The sequence below is a fragment of the Ciona intestinalis genome, chromosome 7 (assembly GCF_000224145.3).
Source record: "Ciona intestinalis chromosome 7, KH, whole genome shotgun sequence".
NCBI classification, from domain to species: Eukaryota; Metazoa; Chordata; class Ascidiacea; order Phlebobranchia; family Cionidae; genus Ciona; species Ciona intestinalis.
The window spans coordinates 689,613-714,669 of NC_020172.2; the positions used below are offsets into that span (position 1 = coordinate 689,613).

General features: G+C 34.7%; 5 protein-coding genes across 6 annotated transcripts in view; 3 read left to right on the forward strand and 2 right to left on the reverse strand.

The window, feature by feature from the left end:
- Nucleotides 1–1,293: 1,293 nt before the first annotated feature.
- On the forward strand, nt 1,294–4,106 carry LOC100177220. The gene is made up of 6 exons (XM_002121432.5): nt 1,294–1,468; nt 1,809–1,990; nt 2,111–2,229; nt 2,595–2,696; nt 3,103–3,218; nt 3,673–4,106. Exons 1-6 carry the CDS (start codon nt 1,466–1,468, stop codon nt 3,841–3,843), a joined length of 693 nt encoding a protein of 230 aa, XP_002121468.1. The 5' UTR covers nt 1,294–1,465; the 3' UTR covers nt 3,844–4,106.
- Nucleotides 4,107–5,546: 1,440 nt separating this feature from the next.
- LOC100185071 lies at nt 5,547–9,383 on the forward strand. Its single transcript, XM_002122031.4, has 6 exons — nt 5,547–5,861; nt 7,098–7,279; nt 7,402–7,520; nt 7,844–7,945; nt 8,254–8,369; nt 9,009–9,383. The coding sequence occupies exons 1-6, from the start codon at nt 5,814–5,816 to the stop codon at nt 9,177–9,179; spliced, it is 738 nt and encodes a 245-aa protein (XP_002122067.1). The 5' UTR covers nt 5,547–5,813; the 3' UTR covers nt 9,180–9,383.
- Nucleotides 9,322–20,195, reverse strand: LOC100187456 (chondroitin sulfate glucuronyltransferase-like). Its single transcript, XM_002122303.5, has 18 exons — nt 19,742–20,195; nt 19,484–19,552; nt 19,204–19,420; nt 18,692–18,869; nt 18,354–18,510; nt 17,701–17,868; nt 16,608–16,793; nt 15,847–15,997; nt 14,964–15,064; nt 14,441–14,605; nt 13,376–13,489; nt 12,600–12,725; nt 12,327–12,401; nt 11,763–11,883; nt 11,498–11,556; nt 10,999–11,151; nt 10,730–10,839; nt 9,322–10,226 (listed from the first exon to the last, which is right to left on the reverse strand). The coding sequence occupies exons 1-18, from the start codon at nt 19,916–19,918 to the stop codon at nt 10,097–10,099; spliced, it is 2,457 nt and encodes an 818-aa protein (XP_002122339.1). The 5' UTR covers nt 19,919–20,195; the 3' UTR covers nt 9,322–10,096.
- A 401-nt stretch (nt 20,196–20,596) lies between these two features.
- Nucleotides 20,597–22,501, reverse strand: zf(dhhc/fyve/phd)-1 (zinc finger (DHHC/FYVE/PHD)-1). The gene has a single exon (XM_002123038.5). The coding sequence runs from the start codon at nt 21,994–21,996 to the stop codon at nt 20,917–20,919; it is 1,080 nt and encodes a 359-aa protein (XP_002123074.2). The 5' UTR covers nt 21,997–22,501; the 3' UTR covers nt 20,597–20,916.
- Nucleotides 22,483–25,057, forward strand: part of LOC100182704 (ATP-dependent DNA helicase DDX11) — a 9,892-nt gene continuing 7,317 nt past the window's right edge. Inside the window, exons 1-7 of one of the 2 annotated variants that reach the window (XM_018812588.2) lie at nt 22,483–22,686; nt 22,828–22,928; nt 23,203–23,403; nt 23,476–23,563; nt 23,881–23,999; nt 24,300–24,488; nt 24,822–24,888. In XM_018812588.2, coding sequence (XP_018668133.1) covers nt 22,536–22,686; nt 22,828–22,928; nt 23,203–23,403; nt 23,476–23,563; nt 23,881–23,999; nt 24,300–24,488; nt 24,822–24,888 — 916 coding nt within the window. In that variant the 5' untranslated portion in view covers nt 22,483–22,535. The remainder of the gene's footprint in view (nt 22,687–22,827; nt 22,929–23,202; nt 23,404–23,475; nt 23,564–23,880; nt 24,000–24,299; nt 24,489–24,821; nt 24,889–25,057) is intronic. The other variant, XM_026834989.1, reaches the window with a different exon arrangement.

Genomic DNA, 25,057 nt, shown 5'->3' on the forward strand with positions numbered 1-25,057 from the left:
CACAAAATGCCCAACACCGAACAGTCTCTGCCTACAAGCTATTGTACAATATCATTACTCATGTATCCGTAGCAGCCACAACGCTACATGGTAATAATGTATATAGTAGAATGGGGAAAGATGGGACACCTTTAGCATATACTATATATCCTTGTCGTTTTTTAAACAAATAACAAAGTTCTATGGAAGTTGTAAGGATACAGTTTTATAACTCTTTGAATGTTTTTTGTTTACTACCAAATGCGACGACAGAATAGAATGAATAGATGTCCCATTTCCCCCACCCTACTACACCCATCAAACAATAATCCTGTGAATTTTGGCGCATTTAATTTTACCAAAGTAGACCAACATTCGGTCTGAGTATGCACTGTCGATAATCTTGTAAGGAAATTAATTTATCATTTTAATACTATAGTTTACAATTTTCCTTTTTATATAACCTGTCGCATACATATGACGATACGCAATCAGATAGCTTTCCTACCTTCGGAAAGTCGGATAAATGGTGAGCAATGTACAGTTAAGACAGGACAAATGGATTTTGGGCGTATCCAGGCCCCGATAGTAGTGATAAAATATTTGCTGTAAAAGCGTTAGCACAAACCCGCGATAGTTAAAGGTGTGTTGATTTTTTATCACTGTTCTATAGAGTAACCGTTCCAGCAACAAAAAATTATAGATTGGGGGTAGATGGGACACCATTTCATTATATAGTAGAGTTGGTAAAGCTGGGACACTTTTTTGTTCTATTTCCTCGTAATATTTGATAGTAAACAAAGAAAATTAAAATTACTGTAAAATCGTATCTTTACGACTCCCATGAACCGTTGTTAATTGTTAAAAATACGATCACGATATTTGCATAGTATGTGCTAACGGTGTCCCGTCTTTTCCCACCGTAGTATTTTTTTCGTCATATTTGATAGTAAACAAAGGACGTTCAAAGAATTATAAAACCGTATTCTCAGGACTCCGTTGTTATTTGTTTAAAAAATGACCATGGTAGTATGTGGCAAAGGTGTTCCATCTAGCCCCACAGTACTATATAGTGAATGTTTCCTTTGTTACTCTTTTTATAACACGACCAGGATATTTAGATATTATGTGCTGAAGTTGTTCTATCATCTATTTTACCTCACAGTACTATATAGTGAATGTTTCATATAGCTTTGTAACCAAAAAAAGGTTTAAATGTACACGGAGCAAAATAGCGATTGTCGCACAATTTAATGCCTCGCGTCCAAGCACGAAGCACCTTGGGCAATAGGACAGTACACGCTACAACCTTTTCTCTCGTATAAAAGTGACGCGGCAAAATCAAACTCGGCATTTTGGTTCAGTTTGTTGTGGTTTAGTGCTGCTTTCAATCGACGTTAAGTAACGAATCGGAAATCCTTGTCACTCCTAAAATTGCATTTTGATTCAAGCAGTTTTTTAAAATACAGGAAGAATTCTGCAAACCATGGTAAGTTCAATATTGTAGGCCTAAAGCATACTACGTATTTTCAGTTGGGTAATAATTACGTAATAGTGGAGTTACTAAGAGTACTAGCAATTTTGACCATCGTACTGTTTACGCCACTGCATTGAAGCGCCATGCGAATGTCACAACGCAAGTGAATCTAATCACTGTCTACACAGCATAATAAAGTAAAACCATATTTATTACCAAGGTAACGTCAAAAACCATTCAAGATTTGTTCACCATTGCTGAAAAAAAAAAAATTTATTAAAGCAAATGTTATAACTCTTAGTTTTAGTTGACCATTAGTGTAAATATTAATGGAGATAATTTATCTTTCCAGGCAAGAGCCAGTTCCACAGTTGCACCTTTGCCAGATCGAGTGTATTTGTTCAATTACTTTGAAAAACCACCAATAGATGATTCATTGTTTAAAGACGTTTGGAGCAAAGGAGCTGTCTATCTTAAAAAATCAGATGAATTCGTGTCCACACATCTGCATAGTAATAAGGACCCTAATGCAAAGTAAGATATATTTTTTAACACAACAAGTTGGCTCTTCTATGAGATAAGTTGTTTTTTAGAATTTTGCAGTTACATTAATTTTCAATGCTAAATAAACAACTGTACATATACACTATACAGGTTCCCATGGATAAACTTTGCAATCGCTCGTTCTCCCAAAGTAACATTCTTAAATCCCGACGATTGGTGGAAAAATTACATGGTAGAAGTTCAACAACATAAGCTTGTTGCATGCCCAGGTCTGTAGCGACAATTTGTTTAATGTGGAACCACCATGTATGAATGTCCAGTCTAGGGCTTACCTATCACAAAAATAGCCTATAAATAAAGTTATAAAAGTACAATTTGAATAAACTTTATTTTGTAGTGGGACAACAAGAGTTTTTTTACAAGGGTGCTAATTTTATACGCCTCTTGCCTTTATGGTGATTGTGTTTTGAATTATTTTTTTTTTAGTATTGATTAAAACTTAGACAACCCTTTAGTGTTGCTGTCTTAAGTAAAGTGATATGAGAGTAAAACTTTTTTCCCAAGGATGCGCTCACCCACAATGATAGCAGCATACTTCACAATAGTAGTCCATCAACTTGCATTTATTTTCCAGCTGGTTACAGAGAAATCGGTAGTTACAAGGGAAATGCATTGGTGGCTGATGATAAAATGCCGCCTTCTGATTCATCAAGGTTCTTTATAACAGCAGTTAAAGGTAGAGTTATAGGGGCATATCAACAAAAAATAAATTTGTATATGAATAGAAAATAAAGATGCTCGAATGTGATCTAAACGTACCACCAAAATTGAAAAAAGCTGTGCACAAGTTTCTGTCTAATACTCTAATCATTCATGTCAAGAGATGTATATATATATATTAAATAACCCATACCCATCTAAAACTCTATCCAGCCAATGCAGAGGCTTCTTTGGATTGATTTGTCTATAGTTTGTTTTATGTAAGCCTTGAACAAGAGATAAAGTATGTTCTGTATGGGACACGTACTTTGGAAATGCGCACCAAGGTACCTGGAATTTATGCAAAATTTGGCCCCATACCTTCAAAGCTAGCATTGCATTAAATGTCCATTATTTACTTATCACCCTATGGTTGAATTTAGTTGGTCGGGGAATAAGCGAAAATGATTTGGAATCGAACTGGAAGGAATGGACAGGTGCTGACTTTTTGCATGGAAAGATTGAAACTTCAAACATTGGTGACAGCCACTTTTATAAGGTACCTGAAAACATACTTTTATACAGCAGAGAAGGCATTAATGATTAGTCACAATAATGACTTTTAATTAATGCAGTGTAAAAAATCCATGGTTAAGCTGCCCACTCTCCAAATAAACTTCCTACATCATATGATTCTACACCAAACATAATACAATGGTTAGGACTTCTTAATCTTATATCTTCTTACATTTATATTATTATACACCAGGCATAATGTACAATATTTAAGAGCTGTATTTGTGCAGCAAAAGTATCGTTCCCGCCAACACAATATGGCAGGACGGTAGGTCAATATTCTAAACACCCAACTGGTTTTGCATTTATGTGGCTGGTACAATATTTCTTATCAGCCCTACCGTTATTTGGTAAAGTTTAAGAAACAACAGTTGGTTCTGTCTAAACATATGACGATGGGTGGATCTATAATATTGTAATAAATGTTTTAAATACAGAGATTCATGATGGCGCCCAAGTTTCAGTATACAGTCCGCACAGAAGTTAACAATATGGATGATGCCACTGGTCATGAGATTGCCAAAGCAGCCAATGAAAGAGCAGGAAAAGAGGGCGTGGAGACAATCACGGGATTTTGCAACGTTGAAATTTCAGTGAAAAAAGCATGAGTAAGACATAAAGTCAGTTTCGAAAGCTAAAGTTGCACTCTTCTATATTCTAGAAAAAAAAACTTATATTCATACTTGCCACAGAATTAACACTACCTCATATGTGGCACAATACTAACACTACCTATATCGACTAATTGGTCTAAACATTACTTGTATCTACTAACTGATGTAGCTGAAGTCGTAAAATAATGTGAAGTTTAATTGCATCTCGTTACTGCGATAATATAGTACACTCACAAAATATATTTTACTGCATTGTCGGCTCAATGGAAGTTGAAAAGTTAAACAGCGAAAAATCACTTTTTAGTGAATGGGTAAAATAAAATAGTATCAGACGGAAGTTAACAATAGTCAGCTTGAAACACAATGAAAAACACAGATGTAAATATGTGTGAAAAAAGATTGGGTGTTAAGTTTATGATATTCCTTTATTTTAAATCAGGAATTATCTCACTAGTTGCAACAATTCATACATTGTTTTAACGACGCCTATAATTGTGGTGTTTAAAGTAACCCATACAATAGCTGACTATACCAGATTAGATTGATGCGTATGACTCGCATGATACGTACTAAGGTAAGGTGGGGAGAAATGAGACATCTTTTCATTCTATTTTCTCGTTCGATTTAGTAGTATACCAGGAATATTCAAAGGATTATTAAACCGTATCCTCACGACTCCCATAGACCGTTGTTATTTGTTTAAAATGCGATCAGGATATTGGGATATTATGTGCTTCTGGTGTTCCATCTTCCCCCACCCTACTATATATCTTGACCCTATTAATACGATTTGAAACTTTTGCCATCTTGGAAATTTCACTACATCCGATCACGATGTCTTATTATAGTTCACATTCTTTCGAACTCTGTTTCGTTTAGCTTTAAAATCCATTGGTCATTTACGAAATTTTCTTCTGTGCTGTATATAAGAGCAAATAATTACTAAGTGGTTTGGGCACATTTTTGATAAATTAAGAGATACGTTCTAACGAGTGACCTGCTCCGTCACGCGAGAATATAAGTTACATTGCTTCATAAGAATATCCCGCGTATCCTGAAACTTTTGCGCCCTCTCATAATGGTGTAACAATACTAGTAATTATTGTAGAGCCCGTGGGTGATTGCCCGCGCCTGATTAAGTATGGCGTCTCTTACCGCATTCTTGGCACGCGATCGTAACACCACGTGTTGGCTGGTTGGTTAACCAGACTGAAAGACTGGCATTCTCTTGATTAGATTGTACTGGCCGGACGCATTTGTTACTATATAGTAGAGTGGGGGAATAAAGATGGGACACCTTACCACATAATATCCAAATATCCTGATCGTGTTTAAAACAACTAACAACGGTCTTTCGGAGTCATGAGCATACAGTTTAATAATTCTTTAAATGTTCTTTGTTTACTACCAAATATGACGAGAAAATAGAATGAAAAGGTGTCCCATCTCCCCTCACCCTACTATACCGGGTGTACCTGATTTTATACGAACTAAATAAATAAGTAACAATAGTGATTACCCTCTTGTATCAGTATTTGCCTGTTTGTTTTTTTTTGTAGTTTGCTTGATAATAGCAAAGATCATATAGTTGGAGGGGGGAGATGGGACACATTTTTATTTTCTTGTCCTTTTTAGTAGTAAACAAAGAACATTCGAAGAATCATAAAATCGTATACTCACGACTCCCGCAGACTGTTGTTAACTGTTATAGCTTTGAAACAAAAAGATGTTAAAATGTACACGGAGCATAACAGCGATTATTCCACAAATTAATGCCTCGCGTCCAAGCACGAAGCACCTTGGGCAATAAAGAGGGTACACGCTACAAGCCTTTTTCTCTCATATAAAAGTGACGCGGTAAAAGTAAACTCGGCATTTTGGTTCAGTTTGTTGTGGTTTAGTGCTGCTTTCAATCGACGTTAAGCAACGAATCGGAAATCCTTGTCACTTCTGAAATTGCATAAATGATTCAAGCAGTTTCTAAAAACACCGGAAGAATTCTGCAAACCATGGTAAGTTCAATATTGTAGGCTTATAACAAGCTTCTAGTTTTATTTAGTCAAATACGTAATATTAGAGAAATAGTAACGTATATTTTGCAAATGTTAGGTATAACTCTAAAATATTCTGTTTTGTTACAAGACCTTTGTCTGAAATCTTGCGGTTTTAAAATTGTCCGTCGTACTATTTATGACGTCATTGATTGCCCGCAATGGCAAATGAAGTGATTACCATTCCGCCAACAGAGCATAATAATTTAAAACTGTAAAAAAAACATTTATTACCAAGTTGGTAACGTCAAAAACCATTTAAACTTTGCTGAAATACACTATTGCTGACCAAACATATTTGGTAAACCATATGTACAAACTTATAAAGCTAAAAAATACACATGGGACTATACAAAGAAGACAGAAAATTTTTTCCGCTAGAGGCGGTTATTATTTAAATTAAAAAATACGGAAAAACGAACAAAACAGCACTACAAAGTGTTAATAAGTGTAAAACAAATTAATTAAATAATAAAAATAGCTTTCTAAATACATAAAACACTAGTAAGAACATATTTCCCACATTAGGTCGGTTATATACGCTCTTTCGTTGTGTTTACTGTCGTCGAGTCTGTGGTGTAGCGGTTTGTGTGCGGTCGTAAACTCTCTTTGTTTCATTTTTACCGGGTTCGAGTCCCGCACAGTGGAATACTTTTTTTTATATTTTTTTCAAGTTTTTTTTGTTTGACGAGTTTGGGGTTAGGAGTTAGGGGTTAGTGTTAGGGGTTAGGGGTTAGTGTTAGGGGTTTATATCTTATGTGTATAAACCGTGAAACTAACTGCTCCCCATAAAATAGAGAAACGAATTTGTCATCGCCTCCTAGCAGAAAAAATTTTCCGTCTTCTCTGTATAGCTCCATGTAAAAAATACCTTTTAAATATCTTAATCTGAGCAAAGTCAACAGAGTTGTCATACTGTCATAGTTTGATCAATTCCTAACTGATGTGGAGCTTTTGCTACTAGAGTATGTAAAGTATGTGTCCTTGGTTAAGAAACTTATGAACAATTGCATCCATTTAATGGTCATTGATTGGTTTCAAAATATCATCCTTCAAAATTAATTTATCATTTTACTGCATGTGCATGCTTGGTAACAGATAAACAGTCACAAGGTTAATAAAAAGGGACACTCCAATACTGGTAATTCTTCTTTGCACATGATTGTAAATATTAATAGAGATAATTTATCTTTCCAGGCAAGAGCCAGTTCCACAGTTGCACCTTTGCCAGATCGAGTGTATTTGTTCAATTACTTTGAAAAACCGCCAATAGATGATTCATTGTTTAAAGACGTTTGGTGCAAAGGAGGTGACCATGTTAAAAAATCAGATGAATTCGTGTCCACACATCTACATAGTAATAAGGATCCTAATGCAAAGTAAGATATATTTATTACACAATACAAGTTGGCTCTTCTATGAGATAAGTTGTTTTTTAGAATTTTTGCAGTTACAATAATTTTCAATGCTAAATAAACAACTGTACATATACACTATACAGGTTCCCATGGATAAACTTTGCAATCGCTCGTTCTCCCAAAGTAACATTCTTAAATCCTGACGATTGGTGGAAAAATTACATGGTAGAAGTTCAACAACATAAACTTGTTGCATGCCCAGGTCCCCACAAAATAGCTTATAAATAAAGTAATAAATTACAATTTGAATAAACTTATTTTTAAACGGGACAACAATAGTTGTTTTTACAATGGTACCTAATTTTATATACCTCATGTCCTCATACCTGTTTATGATTTACTGCATATGGAACTAAATGTTGTTGGGGATTTTCAATTATATTTTTCAGTATTGGCTTAAACTTAGACAACCCTTTAGTGTCGACTGTCTTAAGTAAAGTGATATGAGAGTAAAACTTTTTTCCCAAGGATGCACTCACCCACATTGATAGCAGCATAAAACACCAACTTGCATTTATTTTCCAGCTGGTTACAGAGAAATCGGTAGTTACAAAGGAAATGCATTGGTGGCTGATGATAAAATGCCGCCTTCTGATTCCTCAAGGTTCTTTATAACAGCAGTTAAAGGTAGAGTAAAGGGGCATATCAACAAAAAATGTAGCCTATAGGTATTTAATAACCGATATACTAAAACTCTGTCCAGCCAATCAGGGGGATTCTTTAAACTGATCAGTTTATGGTTTATAGTTTCATGCAAGCCTTGGACAAAAAAATAAAATGCAACTATTCTATTAAAGGTGATGCCCACCTGTAATTTGCGCCAAATTTGACCCCATACCTGCTAAATACAGCATTGCATTTAAAGTCTGCTGCAATACTGCTAATAAAGAGTTACCACCATTACTGTTAACTAATCACCTTGTGGTTGAATTTAGTTGGTCAGGGAATAAGCGAAGATGATTTGGAATCAAACTGGAAGGAATGGACAGGTGCTGACTTTTTGCATGGGAAGATTGAAACTTCAAACATTGGTGACAGCCACTTTTATAAGGTACCTGAAAACATAGGCACCAAACGTTTATACATGCAGGAAAGGCATTAATGTTTGGACACACTACTGTTAATTAAAAGCATTATTGTTTTCAGTTATAATAACTATTGTTTATACTGCTTTTGATTAATGCAGTGTAAAAAATCCAGAGTTAAGCTGCCCAACCTTTAACTAAGCTCCTTACATCATATGATTCTGCACCAAACATAATGCAACGTTAGGAGCTGTATTTTTACAGCAAAGGTATGGTTCCCGCCAATAAAGTAGGAATGGATGAATGAAATTTTTTTGTCTTTTCGGTCACATATCGAAGAACAAGAGATTTGACAAAAGCAAAAATATGAGTAGTAATGGTAAAACAACAGTTGTTAAAACACGCTTATTGATAAAAAAGAGAGAAATAATGTTTTGGATAAAAGGCGTGATCGTTACACCTTACAGACGATACAATGTCAAAATTAAATAAATACCATTTAATTAAGCATATTAAAGCTCTAATTATCTTAAGAACAGAACCTGTACAGTAGGGAAGGTAAATATTCTAAACACCCAACTGATTTTGCATTTAAAGTGGATGGTACATTAATTCTTATCAGCCATACAGTTATTCCAGGTATTGTAACAATGTTCCTATTACAGAGATTCATGATGGCGCCCAAGTTCCAGTATACAGTCCGCACAGAAGTTAACAATATGGATGATGCCACTGGTCATGAGATTGCCAAAGCAGCCAATGAAAGAGCAGGAAAAGAGGGCGTGGAGACAATCACAGGATTTTGCAACGTTGAAATCTCAGTGAAAAAAGCATGAGTAAGACATAAAGTCAGTTTCAAAAGCTTAAGTTGCACTCTTCTATATTCTAGAAAAAACCATATACTCTAACACTACCTATATTGACTAATCGGTTTAAACATTACATATCTACTAATTGGTGTACATGTAGCTGAAATCGTAAAATAGTGTGAAGTTTAATTGCATCTCGTTACTGCGATAATATAGTACACTCACAAAATATATTTTACTGCATTGTCGGCTCAATGGAAGTTAAAAAGCGAAAGATCACTTTTTAGTGAATGGGTAAAATAAAATAGTATCAGACGGAAGTTAACAATAGTCAGCTTGAAACACAATAAAAAACACGGATGTAAATATGTGTTAAAAGAGATTGGGTATTTAGTTTATGATATACGTTCATTTAAGATTGTAATGTAAGATTTGTGAATAAAAATACACCAACTAGAACAGACATACAGAAGAGATGATTGCTACAGCTGTATTAATAGTGAGAATGGTGAACAGTGAAAAGTGACAAAAAATAAAAGGATGAAAAAGTTGGTTTTATATGAGCTTAGTGCCTGATCACTTATTTTTCAATTTGTTTAAAAAAATTTGTTTAAAAAAGCCACCAAATTTTTTTAAATTATTTAATTTGTTATGAAAACAGCACCAAATTTTCTAATTGAAGATTTTTCCAATGACTGGCGGTAAACATACACATAAAATATTGTGTGTATAATAAGGCTACTTGAAGGAGAAGAGCTAAAAACGACGCAAGTAAAAAGAAACAACTGGTATTCTAAATTGCAGCTTATAAAGATATCGATTTTTTGTAAAATAACTTAAAAGAGTATGGTATAAAAATAGCACAAAAGTATATTTTCTAAAAATAACTTCGGTTAGTAAGTTCGTGGCAAAATTTGATGCAAAACTTGATTGAACCAGTTTGTTCAAGTTTTGCTAGGTTCTTTGTTTTCTGGGAAGAGCTCCATGGCTAATTGTGTTCTAGATGCGAGGCCTTCAGCGTTACTACGTTCACAACGGTCAAAGATTTCCTGGCCATTTCTCTTGTTGCAATTCCTGGGTAAGAGTGATTTTTAGCATTGCATATTTATAAAGGATTTTTATTCGACAACCTTAATGATATAGGTCTAGCATACAACTTATTTTAAAAAGTAAGCGTAGAATGAACAATAGGTGTAGGGTTGGCAATAGGACACTGCTTTTGTCAACTTCAGTTTTTAAGGATAAATAATGGACATTATCTGGCATTGTGGCAAAGTGGTTTGCGCGCCTGCCTGTAACCCAGAGGTAATGGGTTTAAGCCTCACCGTTGCTACTATTGTGGGTGTTTTAACGAAAATTGCTCCAACCCATTGGTCACTCATGGGTTGTCCAAATTAACAGCCATACATAAAAAACCCAAAACAAATAATCACTCACAAAGTAACATACATGGTCACTTGTAAGCTGGCACAGGGTGTATGAAATAAAACACCTACGCCATAGGTTAAAACGACTGTCATTTTCCAGCCATGCAAGAATAAAGTAAGTTACATTCATAATAAAGAAAAATTGAATACCTGTGCACATATCTTCGTGTGAGTTGTGGTTCTACCGCACGAAACACATGGAGTTGTGAATACTTAATCATGATGTCGTACACCTCTAACGTGTCAACCAGGTCACTTAACTGTCGGTTAAAAACTTTGATTACTAAGCGACCTATAAAACATTTTGCATTGAAATTGTATTTGCTTTCACACACACTAAAGCTTTGGTAAACTATAAAATTTTGCACATTTATTTTTGTGCCACTACCACATAAAAAATTAGGAATTAAAGGACTTACAGACTCTTTGCTGTCTTCGGCACTGACAGTGGCGGCCATTTTTGTTCTCGAAGCCATGTAGTCAGAGTTGTAGAAACAAACTTCATCAAATGAATACAAATCAAAATGTCCGTTGGAAGGCTTAATGTCAATCTGTTCAGGTACTTGACCATTCTGTTTTTAAAAAAAATGGAACTTTAAAAATGTTGTAAAAGGAGGATATATATATGTTAACGCCTTGGTATGTTTTCTTGAAAAAGATCTAAGTGACTAAATGCTTTGTAAAATATGCTGTTTTTAGAGGGGTATATAGGTGTAAAGTAAAAAAAAGGCCAACAAATTTTTTTTTGAAAAATTTTAATAGTTAAGGCATTTCAGCCCAATTTTTGTATCGGTGAGGTCCTGGAATTTAAGCCAGATTTGGCCCATTACCACAATATCACAGCCGTATAGTAGGGGTATTAAAATGCGTTTATGTCATGAAAGAAAATTTCACTTATAAATAAAGTATTTGACCAACCTGGAAAATAATCTGTGGGTTGTACTGTGAGAAGGGGATCGGGAAAAATACTTGCCAACCTGAAAAAAGTACAAGAAACAAAATATTAGTCATTACATTTTAAATATTACAATTAATATTTTTGATATTTTTTGTGTTTTCCCTATTGGTTATTGGCTTAGAATTTTTTACAAAAAAATAAACTTTTTGTGTGACACTGTAAAACTTAAGATGATTTTATTGCAAAATACATGTGTGTCTACTGTCTAGTAATTATTATACATACCTGGAATGGCATTCATTCTACATCGGTTCAGAAAGTTTGTATTCATGTTAGCTGCCACACTTGTTAAAAGGAACAAACTTTCTGTTGGATATTTCTTAGCAACGATATCCATTGTTTTTAACTGTGTTAAAATAAAGAAGTGTAAATTTTAGATTTTTAGATTCAATTGTACTAAAATGGTTCATGTTTTATTTCCTTTTATCATCCCATTTGGTAGTAGACAAAAGATATTTCAGAATTGTATAATCTTATCCTCTCCACTTCACAATAGGGAAATATGGGATATTATCTTATTATCTGCTATTATTTTACCCCAGTACCCCACAACAATCCCACATAAAGGTGGTTGTACACAGTATCCGGCGTGTGAATTCGCATGCGATGTCATATGCAAACACATTACCGAGTTCCGCATGTGGCAGCGAAATCCGGACAAAACAGACAAAACGGACGAATTCCGGATACTGTGTACACTGTACAGCCACTTTTACCATATTATATGTGAAATATTGTTAACTGTAATTAGCTAGTACATACATACTGATACATACATACACCTCTCACCTGTGAAGGAACTTCAGTTTTAATGCTAACCCAGGGAATCAATTTTCCTTCTTTCCCATCTTTCTTATAACGCGCCTAAAACATATGTAACTGGTTTTACTTTAGTTTCAGAGTAAAAAATACCAGTAAAGTAAAAATACCAAAAATGCGACGCAAAAAAAAACACTTTGAATAAAACTAAATACACCAAAGCTAATTTTGACCCAAAGGCATTCTTAACTTTAACATTATTGGGGTGAATTACATTGTTACCAGTTTTTAAACCGTTTTTACCTCGTAACTTTGCAAAAGTTGTTTCTGCTCAGCAAATATATCATCTTGATGAATACGTTGCGCAGTTTCAGGGTCGTACACGAACACAATGTTTAAAGCGACATTTTCATCATTGTTTAAACAAACCTAAAAATACATTTTTTTTATTTTGAAACATTTTGGCTAAGGATTAAACAGCTGAAAGATTGCTAGAACACTTTGATGACTCATTAGAGTTATAGAAAAAATTCATAGCCTATTTTAGACATTTTTCATAAAAAATTGATAGGATTTTTTACATAATGGAGATTGGTAGAACACTTTTCGTTAGGGTTTGGACTTTTGGAGACAAAAAGAATTTATGTTAATTTTAAATATTTCTCATTAAAAAAATGGTTTGCTGGGTAAAACGTAGCCTAATCTTAGTTTAATGAAAAAAAGCAGGGCTGGATCCTGGGATTTAAAAAGGGGGCTCCGCAAGTTTTTCTTAGAAAATGGCTGCGCATGAAACATAATGTGAGTGATAAAAACATACCCTGACTGACATAAATAATAACGCACATAAAAGGATTGCGTAAGTTTGGTTTGAAACTACAATAATATGACTTTTTTACTTATTTTTAAGAGGTGCTTATTTTACAAAAAAAAATATTTTTACTTTTTTTATTCAAAGGGGGGTGTTCCAACCCCTGTGACCCCTCTTGGATTCACGCCCCTAAACAATAGCCTATCCAAGATAATTACTAATTATATCATCAAAGGGCAATGATATAGATAAATATTCTTTGCAAATCTACCTTGGCATATTTATCCATGAAAGCTTCAAAATAAACTCGTTCTTGCTTGGTGAGAGGGAGAATTATATGAACTTTGGCTGATTCAGTCACATAAGGCATTGGAATAATTTCAACCTAAAACAATATATTGTTACTTGGTAAGTAATATTCTTTTTTGTTACAATTAAAAAAAGCATGAACTTAAGTTATCTGATGCATGCTTTAATCTATATTGGTGAGGTCCTACAATGAAGCACACCAGGGACCTGGGATTTATGTCAGAGTTGGCCATTTATCCAAGCCGAAATAACTACATGTCTATATGCATGTATATATCATATATATACAGTCCTATCAAATATTTTGAGGTATAATTTGTGTAGAATCCTACAACTTACGTCCCGACCAATCCCGGGCCAGCACGTGACATTTTTAGAACATAGACAATTAGTGCCATTGTTACGCATTTCTTCATTTTACCTGGTGTCGGCCATTTTTTAATTTATAGTTAGATGTCAGTGCGTGTCTACTGTATTAGAATATTTATTACTTTATGTGCCTAGCCACTGATTCTATTTGAATAAGGTGATAAGTGTGTATTTGTTTTGTTGTTTCCCGTACCCGTTGGCCTACTATAGTCACAATTTGAAAACCTCTTTAGTACTCGTCACTCGTCAGTACTGTTCAGTCCCCCACCAACGTGTAATAAACTTCAAGCAAGAGTCAGAGTGTATTTTCATATGGACTTTTTTCGAAATTTAAATANNGAAGCCATATTACGAAGCTTTGGGTGCAGGGCCGCGCCCTTTTTAAGACCGCCGTAACAATTTGAAACTATTAAAAACATTATTGTTTCTACTTAATTAGGACAAAACAGACAGAAATGATAAGTGAATTAATAACAAAAGGCTCATATTAAAAAGGCATATTGGGACTCTAAACTGTAGAGTCATAAACGTTAAACCATAGTGGCCTTCTACTGGACTTTCTGTTTATGAATATGCTATATAGACCATGTTCAAATTTCCTATCATAAGTTAAATCTAAAATCCCAAAATCTGTCAACTATGATGTATTAATTGTTACCTGACTCAGCGGACGGAGCATATTAACACGATGACTCAGCTCAATTTCTTGATTTTCGTTCTCCATGATGACGGTTAGAAGAAGATCAAGAATGTACTCCATTCCTCTCTGAGGATCAAATCTTCGGTACCCGTTGATTAACTTCCTCTTCTCGAGGATTAACCCCTGGAGGAGAGGACACAGATAAAGAAAGAGAAGAAAAATTTGGAACCAGGTATTGTAAGATAACTTCGTAGTATTTTAAATGGGTTATATGTTTTGTCACCGTGTCATTATCGTTATATTATTGCTACAAAAATAAGTCCTATGTGGCCATGGCTCAAGCTGGCTGAGTTATAACAACACGGGTGTCTTTTCATACACCGGGCACACATGGAGAACTCATACTGGTTTTAAGAGCTGGTAACCTCACCAGAAAGGCTGTGTAAATGTATCTGAACTTATTTTTGTGTATGCAAAATTACTAGGGCATTTTCAAGCAGTTTTCTGAGATTACATAGTAAATATAAAGATAGAAACAAACTTGTGGATTATATTTCTCATTCAGTCGATCCAATGCAATCTGTAGAATATTCTGAATGTCTAGTTTGTCTACACCGGTTAAATCACACTTTGGTACTTCCCCTGTTGATGGAAAAACTTCCATATTATTTTAAAATAAGATTATTAAACAGTTAGGCCTATAGTAAATAACTAACTTTGTTCATGGAAAAAAAAAAAAATTCTAAAACACGCGGTGCTAAAAAATTAACAACATTAAGTAGCGCCCTGCTTCAGTGGTTAGTTAAATGCTTGCACGAATGGATATCTTTACCAAAAGTTAGAGTACTGATAACTTGATAAGCATATTTTGTTAAGCAAAACACTTTGCAGACATTGTTGCAACCCAGTGGTTACTAATGAGTTTTAGCACCCTATAGTGTGGCACCATGTAATATAAAAGTCCGGCGCCGTGGCTTAGTGGTTTAGACGCCGGCATTGGAACCAAAGTGTCCCCGGTTCGATGCTCGACGGCGGTACTTAGACTGATTGCCGTATGTGTTTTTGGGCAAGACAATTAACCCAGCGGTCACTAATGGGTTGTCCAAATTATAAGCAATATTAGAGCAAAAATCACACACAAAAAGCTGAAAGTGTGGTAAAACCCCACGAGGATAAAAAATGTTGTGAAGTTATTGTCAAAGATGAAGTTAATGTCCAGAGTTGCAGGCCTAACCCAAGATCTGCCATGAGACAGAGTCTGAGATGGAGCGGCACCGGTCGCATGAAGAACTTAAATGGACTTAACGAGTGTTGGGGTAATAAGCCAAATCTGGCCTTAATCCCAGGTCCCTGACAAGGACCTTACCCACAAAGAACAGAAAATAAAAATGTAGCATAGAATAACATTGGTAATGACTTCTTACCAGGGCAAGTTAAAGTGTAATCCTCCGTGAAATAATCCCAAACAATAATATCCCACCGATTGGTCGGTTTAAATGAAGGATTAATTCCGATTGGCCAAGATAATTCCCGCTCACCTTCTGGCAGTTTGGGCACCAAAGATTTAATTTCATCCTAAAATTTAATTTTTTGTTAGGGCAGATGTATTGTATTTTAATTTTTAAACATGCTTTTTTGTGATAATGTGTATTTATAATGATATTTTATATTAAAATGTTATACTGTTTATAATATAAAAATTTCTGTGGTCGCCTATGGATTACCATTATTACAAGCAAGAAAAAGGAGAATTTGTGACGCGTATCGCAGTTAAATATTACAGCAAGTAATATATCACTACGGTGTAAGTTTTCACACAATGGAATATTCATTAATGTATAGACAGGCTCTTGATATAGACCCAATAATCAAAATCCTTATTATACCCTAGTCCCTAACGAGTTTTTGACCAATTTGCTCACTATAATCATTACAATGCCAATGTTATGCAAAACACAATGTTTAAGTCTTCCATTTCCACTCGTGTTCTGTGTCATACACCCTGTGCCAGCTTACGAGTTACCAACTTACCAAGTATATGTTACTTTGTGGGTGATTATTTTGGGGAGGTTTTGCTTAAGGACACATACGCCAACAATGGTAGGAGCGACCAGCTTTGAACCAATTACCCCTGGGTTAATGGCAGTCTTTAATTTCCCATTAGACATAAGTATATTATCTTAACCTGTATTTCCCCAATTTCTTTATAAGCTTTGTCAATCTCAAGCTGTGAATATTTCTTGTGCAGTTGGAACATCATTTGTGGCGAATTCACCCCTGAAACGGTAACAGCTTCTTCAAACTCGGGTGTGGTTTCCACCTCAAAGTTAAGGTTGCTGTTCTCCATGTTAAATGTATGGTAGAAGATAGCCTGTTGTAAAAATTAAAAAAGCTACATTAGGAATCGTTTAAGGAAGTTGTGTACAAAAGAAAACAAAACTTTAATTCCATCTTTACCTATTAGTGTCAATTGTTTATTTATACCAGAAAAATGCACTGAATGTCTATAAAGTGTCTACTGTCAGTGCTTACTTCCATATTACTGAAGAATTCCTTACTGAATATTATCCTAAATTGTTTCGAAATAATGATTTTCAATGTTTTTTACCATAAAAATTTACCTAATTTCTATAAAGTGTCTACTGCTTTTGCCCCATTACAAACAAATTCCATACAAAAAAAATGGTTTCAAAGTAAGAATTTTTCATGATTTAAATAACAAGATAATAAACCACAGATTCGGAAAACATTATTTCGCATCAAACAGGTAAACGGTGGTAAGTGGGTTATATTTGTCCAGCAAATATTTGATCAGTTACAACAATGAAACAAAACTGAAGATCTCTGTTTTACTACAGGGTGGAGTGAACTGAACAATGAAGGTTATTTGATTCATAAATGTGAATTATACAAACACATGATATAATGAGAACTCATTGACTTATAAAGTTAAAGTCATGTATAATGTGTTTGCATACCAATCTATGCCAAGTATATGTTTTTATTATATTAATTTGGTATATAATGCTGTTTTAATAGTTTTATATTTGAAATATGAATACAAGTATACTGAATAATGTAACAACACAAAGAAAATGTGTTTATATAAAATAATAACATGTGCTAACAACAAACATTTTAAACTGAATTATGTTATGTTAAAATTAATCAATTTTACAAAAATTGCCAATAATATTATGGTGTAAAAACTAACAAGTACATACATAAATAAACCAAACTACAATGTTAAAAAAAAATTAAAAGTAATATTTTTTTACCTCTTCTTCGTCTACGCACTCCACAGCGCCACTTGTGGCTCGTTTGATACATCGTCCGAGCCATTTGTCGGGAGATAAAGATGCTTGAGATCCATCCTCAGAACAAGCATCAAGCTGCATCGCGAGGTCAAGGAGGAGAAGACGAGAAATGATAAATCCACTTTTTATCTGTAAGAGCAAATTGGGATTAAAATTTGTCACTTTAGAACAGAAGGTGAATTTATGGTCAGTATTTGTCTTAGAAATATAACAGTATTTGTCTTCAAAATTATGATCATATTTACTGTTTACCTTATTTTTATTCTGAATACAATCAGTATTTGTCACCAAAGTATGACAAGACTTTTTCACTAATAGTATTATGTTTTTGGAGTACGTTTGTCTGTTTCTTATCATAGTTGTCGAAATAATAGATTCTTAGACTATATCCTTTTGCAACAGTGATCCAAACAAACACTTCCTGTTTATTTACCCCTTAAAGTGCCACCGTATTTAAAAGCTTAGACAAGTTACAAAGATAAACAACAATTAGAATGCCAGAAAAACTTCAGCACACTAGACACTACAATGCTATTAAAACACACAGCTTCTCATACACCCCAAAACTAAACATGCCGCCTATTTAACCAATAACAATTAACGTCACTACGTACACTACAGTAGTTGACCACGCCAAGTTTGTCATTGTAGGACATTGGTTTTCCAAGGTAGAGTCGTCGGTTTATGCTGATATGGTCAACAATGTGGTTAACACGGTCTGCTTGTGCGTACGTGCTGTCCGTGGTAATAAAGAACCAATCGTACTCTGATCTGTACCAAAAATGGGTTAACATTTGAAAATTAAAGTGGGAACAAAACCGTATTTTTAAAAGATAAAAAAGTGAAAGCTCCTTTTAATACATGATAACTGAAAAAATATTTAAGTGACTTTAAATGGTTATTAAAGTAATATAAAATTGTTATTGGCATCAGATTGAAAATCATTATTTACTTGAACTTTAAATGTAAGTATTTCAATGTAAGAGACAAGATCCGAACTGGGTTGTCATCGGGGTGAGTGACGAGTGTCATTCCTGGAGCTGTTGGTGCTTTGTCATTTGCTACGCTCTCTCCGTTAAAGAAAATCACTTTCTGCATGTGGTGGCTGAAGGTCTTATTCATTGCTACAGCTGAAAAAGATATGGAAAATTGTCACATAACTAAGAACCACAGTATGAATGAATGTAATTTACTTTATCCTTGCATGGCCGGAAAACGACAGTCGTTAAAACACTGGTGTTCTGTGGCATACACCTCGTGCCAGCTTACGAGTTACCAAGTATACGTTACTTTGTGGGTGATTATTTTTGGGGGATTTTGCTTAAGGACACATACGCCAACAATGGTAGCACCGACGAGCTTTGAACCAATTACCTCTGGGTTAGAGGCAGGCACGCTAACCACTTTGCCACAGTGCACTTTGCCCCGAAATATTTAATAGAAATAACTGTACTTAGTACTTACCCATACTAAGATAAGTGTCCGATGAAGTAATGACAGCTGACACAAGTTTTTCTCTTATTCCAAGTTCGGTACTGATGTAACGTGTTCGGACAATCTTTTTCTTATTTGCTTCCAAATTGACATCAACTTTTGGTTTTAGTTCTGGATCAGTGATTATACGCGGCTCAAAATCTTCTAAGGAATCGTAAACTGCTGGGGCGTATTCCCGATCTTTTCTCTAAAAAATGGAACAAATTAAGCCGTTAATCTACAGAAAAATAAAAGTTAGAGGCTAACTTACATATGCTTCAGCTTCTTCCTTGCTCATAGTTTTAAAATCGGAATTCGGTAATCCATTTTCCGGGTGAAACTTGATATAAAGAAAAATAATAAATTAGTAAAAATACAGATTAATCTTTGCAATGTATGTATTTTCATACTCTTTTAAAGTGTGTTTTATATGATTTAAAGCTTCACAAAACTACTTCCCTATTAAATCAGAATCTTTTGTATTAAATCAGATTTTTCACAATGTCATTGGTATGCCTAGTTAACAAACCTTTGCTCCAGGAATGGAATTAAGTTTCCTATCAATATGCTCTTCAGAGACAAATACGCAGTCTTCGTTTAATATTGGCATTCGAACGATGCTTATGCTAAACCCGAGTGATAATCCGATAATAACGGGAAGGAATGGTCGTACATTGCTGATGAATTTAAGACGTCTCATGACCATTTTCTTCGCCAATGCAATCACAATATTTCCAACGGAAATTTACCTTCAACGGCCACAAATACTGCACACAGTTCTAAAGCTTATATGAACTAAATGCAAAGCATACGTTTCCTCGATTATGAGCTGAAATATGACGCATACGTGGGATCCCAGAAGAGGTTCTTTTTTCTATTCGCCAAAGAATAACTTTGTTAATCTGCATATAGGACCTTACAATACTGTACAACACACAACCGTAGCTCTTTTACCAAACGAAGTGGCCGGGCAAGTTTCAAAGCAAGTGGATTCTGAGATTATAGTCAACACTGATTTCGAGATACTCTCGGAGTGGAAGGCCGAAAGAAAAAAGAATCCTGGTAATGTGCCGTGTGAAAAAGTTACCACATAGCACACACCGGCAATTTGACGAAACTCTTTTTCTACAGGCTTCTCTTACTTTAATCACTAGTATACTGCCCGGACTCGTGGCATTATCGGAGACGTAGCGGTTAATCGGGTTAGTTCTGTCGCTTTATTTTATATTTCCATACATACCCACAATTAGGTAGGAAGTTAAACTAAGTTTAATATATTCGTTTTATAAATACCCTTATCCAATTTACCCGATTTAACAAGGCTCTGTATCTAGATATAAAACAAACCACTCCTCTATTAGCATTTCTGTTTTACCGGAATATATATTTATGTATATATTTATTTTTCCCTGTGTGTGTAATCATAAAATGAAGTACCACTATACAACAAAGTCAACAACACACTAACTAAATACTGTATTTTAGATAGTTAAAAACTGCAAGTACTTTGGTTTTTAATGAAAGATATTAATGGCTTTTGATAAAAGGTCGATTTGAACCAAAAGAACATACACGCATAAAACTTACTACACAAATAAAAGGCCCAATACAATTCACGATTAAGAGGATTTGCGCATATAAGTAATCGAAATATCATATATTCACATTTATAAACTTAACACAAAAAAGTGTAGATGTTCTGTGTTAAGAATTGACAGGGGTACCATTATTTTCACAGCGTCTGTTTTGTTCAGGCACACGTAATCCACATTTCCGTGGAAACCAACCGCGAATCCGTTTTCCTTCATCTTTCAGTACTTTGTTTCCATAAAGCCAGTACTTCTGTCCACGAGAAACAATAACTCGGTCTCCAGGACAGACAGCAATTCGAGGCTCGTCTGAGCAGGGTACTCTTGCACAAGTACATATGCCTAGTGTGCAAGGGAACCACCACCCAGAGTATGATTTGATGATGTCAAAAGGGACCATTCTCGATCGCTTTTCATGTTTCTGTTTAATTTGCTCAATAGTTAAAGTAAATTGATGGCAGCCTTTTGCCACTGGCCAAACATAACCATCTCCATAAGGTCTAAAACTGAAGTTCAGAACTTCAAGAATGTTTTTTAGTTTTCCCAAGTTGTAGGGATACTTGAAGGTTCCTTCCTCCTCCGTTCTTCGCCGGTCCTCTGCCTTTTCTATGATCCACTGCTCAATCCCGGTGGAGTTTGTTATAACATTTTTCATTTGGTAATAGAATAATATACCAACAGCAACAATCGTACCAAATGCCAGGCCACTGGCAAACAGATTCATAAGGAAAGCATTAATGGAAAAGTTAACAGGTCGTACTGCAATCTGCAGATACTCTGCCCTTCGAAAAACCTGGGACCATACTGTAGCTACCATAACAATAAGTGCGTGCATGCAGCCAACTGGAGCGAAAAACACAAACAAAACAAAGTTAGTGTGATTAAAATGTCCACAGCAGTTGTTAATCCATGGGCAATGATGATCCATCTTTAAAACACAGCGTTCGCACTTTCTGCAGTGGTGAGCACGTGGTGGTTTATACCCTTGGCAAACTTGACAAAACTGAAGGTATTTTGTATCATTTTTATCTTTTGGCACCCAATTTTTTGGAACATAGCCAGGTCCTCCAAGAATTGCTCGAAAAAAGTTGCCAAGAATAAGAGCCAGCCATATTGTAAGCACAAGCACATTCAATTTTCCAGCAATGCCATTGTGTGTAGGAAGTAACCATAACATACTATCTATAATTGACATGGTATAACATATAAAGATGACACACAGTGCAATTATAGGTCCGAAATGTAATAATCTCTTTAAGTTCGTATAAGGAGCCCATTGTGATCTGTTGATCTAGATAAAATAAAAAAAAGGTTTAGTAAACACTATTAAGTAGCCTATGTAAAACATATTAACACATTTTATAAGAAACATTTTTTTATGAGTGCCAAATGACCAATTACTATGCTGGTAAATTAGTAATATCTGGTGACAGTGCGTAAATATTGTTTGCTCGTCTTTCCACTGGAGGCAATAACACCACGGTATTACAGGGGATGGGTAAATACATGAAGGAATTTCGCAGTAATATGGTTTACGAAGTAAACTCTAAAACAGTTTTCTATAGATGCTTCCATTTTGTATGTTTTACAAAATTGCTCAAGAAACAAAAACACTTGCAAGCATTAAAAGGGGAATTCCCGCGAAGGAAATCTGTTTTGGCGCGAACCGCACAATGATAAATTTGCATTAGTGCATGTTTTTCAAACTAAAGTATAAGCGCACCTCGTTTCCTAATGGAACAGCATGCTCAAGAAAGCTACAGATTGGCAGCTCCGTCAAAGTTTGCTTTTCCGTTTGAGCCCTATTCCATTCAAGTTGATTTTATGAAATCACTTTACCACGCGATTGAAGACAAAAAGATTGGAATTTTTGAAAGCCCGACAGGTATTTTAGGAACGTCTACTATTACTTTTTATAAAATTCTCAAATATTTTATTTGTGTATCTAATTTTTTTCTCATTTTAGTGTTTAAATTAGTATATTATTATTAATAAGCCTATTATTAATTATTTTGTTTATTTAAAGGTACTGGAAAATCTTTATCTCTCATCTGTGGTTCGCTTACTTGGTTGAAAGACCATGAAGAAAGAGAAGAAAAAAGATGTCAAGAAATCACCAATAAACTTGTAATTTGAACTAATTTAAATACAATAAAGTGAACACAGTAGTACAACATTTTATAGTGTTACAATGGGTAGCATTACTACCTCCATTCTAGAGGTACGGGTTCAAGGCTTGTTGCTGCTACCGTTATAGCCTATTGTGTTTTCGGGCAAGACACCGCAAATTAAAAATCTCAAATTGACTCTTGGTTACAAAATTTACTTATGTGGTAACTCAGGCATAAAGTTTATAAAACAAAACACGTGTGTTAAATATCACATCTATTTTGTTTTCCAGACAACCGAAAAGTCCAAAGAAACTTGTGACTTTGACTGGATTCAAGAGTATGCTGAAAAGAAGAGTAAAAGTAAAGAGCAACAAGCTGCATCAGACGAAATGGAACGAAGAAAAAAACGAAAATTAAAACTGAAGAAAATTAGAAGCATGAAGGTGTCAGAGGAAAAAGCGGAAATAAAAGCAAACCCATATCGAAAAAAAGTGAGCATAATTAAAAAAATTTTTTTTTTTGCCTATCTGTTTGGATTAAACTCTTGTTTTTGTTAATCTTAGCGAAAAGCTGGTTGTGATGAAACAGTGAGGCTTATGAAGCAGGCAAAAATGGATATTGAAAACTTTGATAAAAATGGAACAACAGGCGGTAATGGAAGCTTAATAGCTGATAGTTGTTATTAATTTAAACTTTTAATGTTTTTTTTAATTGCAAAGTCACTTTTTCTTAAATGTTAAGCAAGTTCCACAAGTACTTTACTAGTAAACATAATATTTGTACAGAGTGTGAAAAATTTGAAACTTACATTTAAAGCAAGGCTTTTGTTTTCAAAATAGCAAACATAACACAAGTTACATAATATGTATCTTTATTCTTTTAGTCTTTTACACATTTTCATTTTAGTTTGCATTTTTATTTTAGGTTTGGGATTTATGCGCAGCGATTACGCCTTTATATATTTTCAGGAACATCCGAAGATGAATTGACTGTGGATGACTTATCGCTTGCTCTCGATGATTACAACAGTGATGAGGATCGGGAAGTTCCGGATGCGGGAGAAGAAGAGGAAGATCATCTTACAAGGGTAGGGAAAGGATTTTTCAACCTCTTGTGCCGCTTTTTACTCCTAACTAGTAGAAAACATCCCAATGATAGCAGAGTAACAAAAGAGCAACTATTATATAGTTCAAGGACTGGATAGCTCCATTAGATAACTGAATGCTACAGCTACAACATTGACATTTGCACCACGAAAACTCTTGATGTAAATCCGAACTGAGTTTGAAAATCAGAACTGAATTTGAGGCTAAAATTTTACTCTACAAAGAAACAGAGTTCTAAAGACTTTTTTACTCGTGCAGTATTGAAATATTTTATTTTTTAGATTTTCTTCTGCAGTCGAACTCATTCTCAGCTGTCTCAGTTCGTGAAGGAATTACAGAAGTCACCATTTGGTAACAATGTCCATTGTGATGCAGATGAAGGGGATTTTCAAATCACAATGGCAAGTCTGGGGTCAAGGAATAATCTATGTATAAATGATTCTGTCAGAAAACTGAAATCTGTTAACCTGGTAAGTATACAGGTTTAAGTGTTACTAATTTATTTTATACCCATTTTAGTTACACATTTTATTATTAGCAGCCAATAAACAAGATCAGTACTTCAGAAGCCTATTGTTTTTCCTGATAACCTTTTTTATGGTACTTTAATTTGTATGAAGCTTCCAAATATACTGTGTTATAAATACTAGCAGGTAACAAAAAAGAAAAACTAAGAATTACAGTTTTCCTATCATTTTGTTTTGGCTCAATTGAATTATGAAATATGCATGCATTTTCTGTGTTATAGTCCAGAATGATGTAGTTTTAAATTTACTGCATAAATTAACTATTGTTTTGCATAGATGAATGAAAGATGTTTAGAAATGCAGAAAAACTCTAAACCAAAGTCCAAGAAAGAAGATGACCAAGGTAGTTTTAGGTTACATTCATTGTGGTAGGCTGTTGTATTCACATACAATGTGAATGAATGAATGTAACTTACTTTATCATCGCGTGGCCGGAAAATGACAGTCGTTATCACCCGGGTTTAACACCTCGTGCCAGCTTACGAGTTACCATGTATGTTACTTTGTGGGTG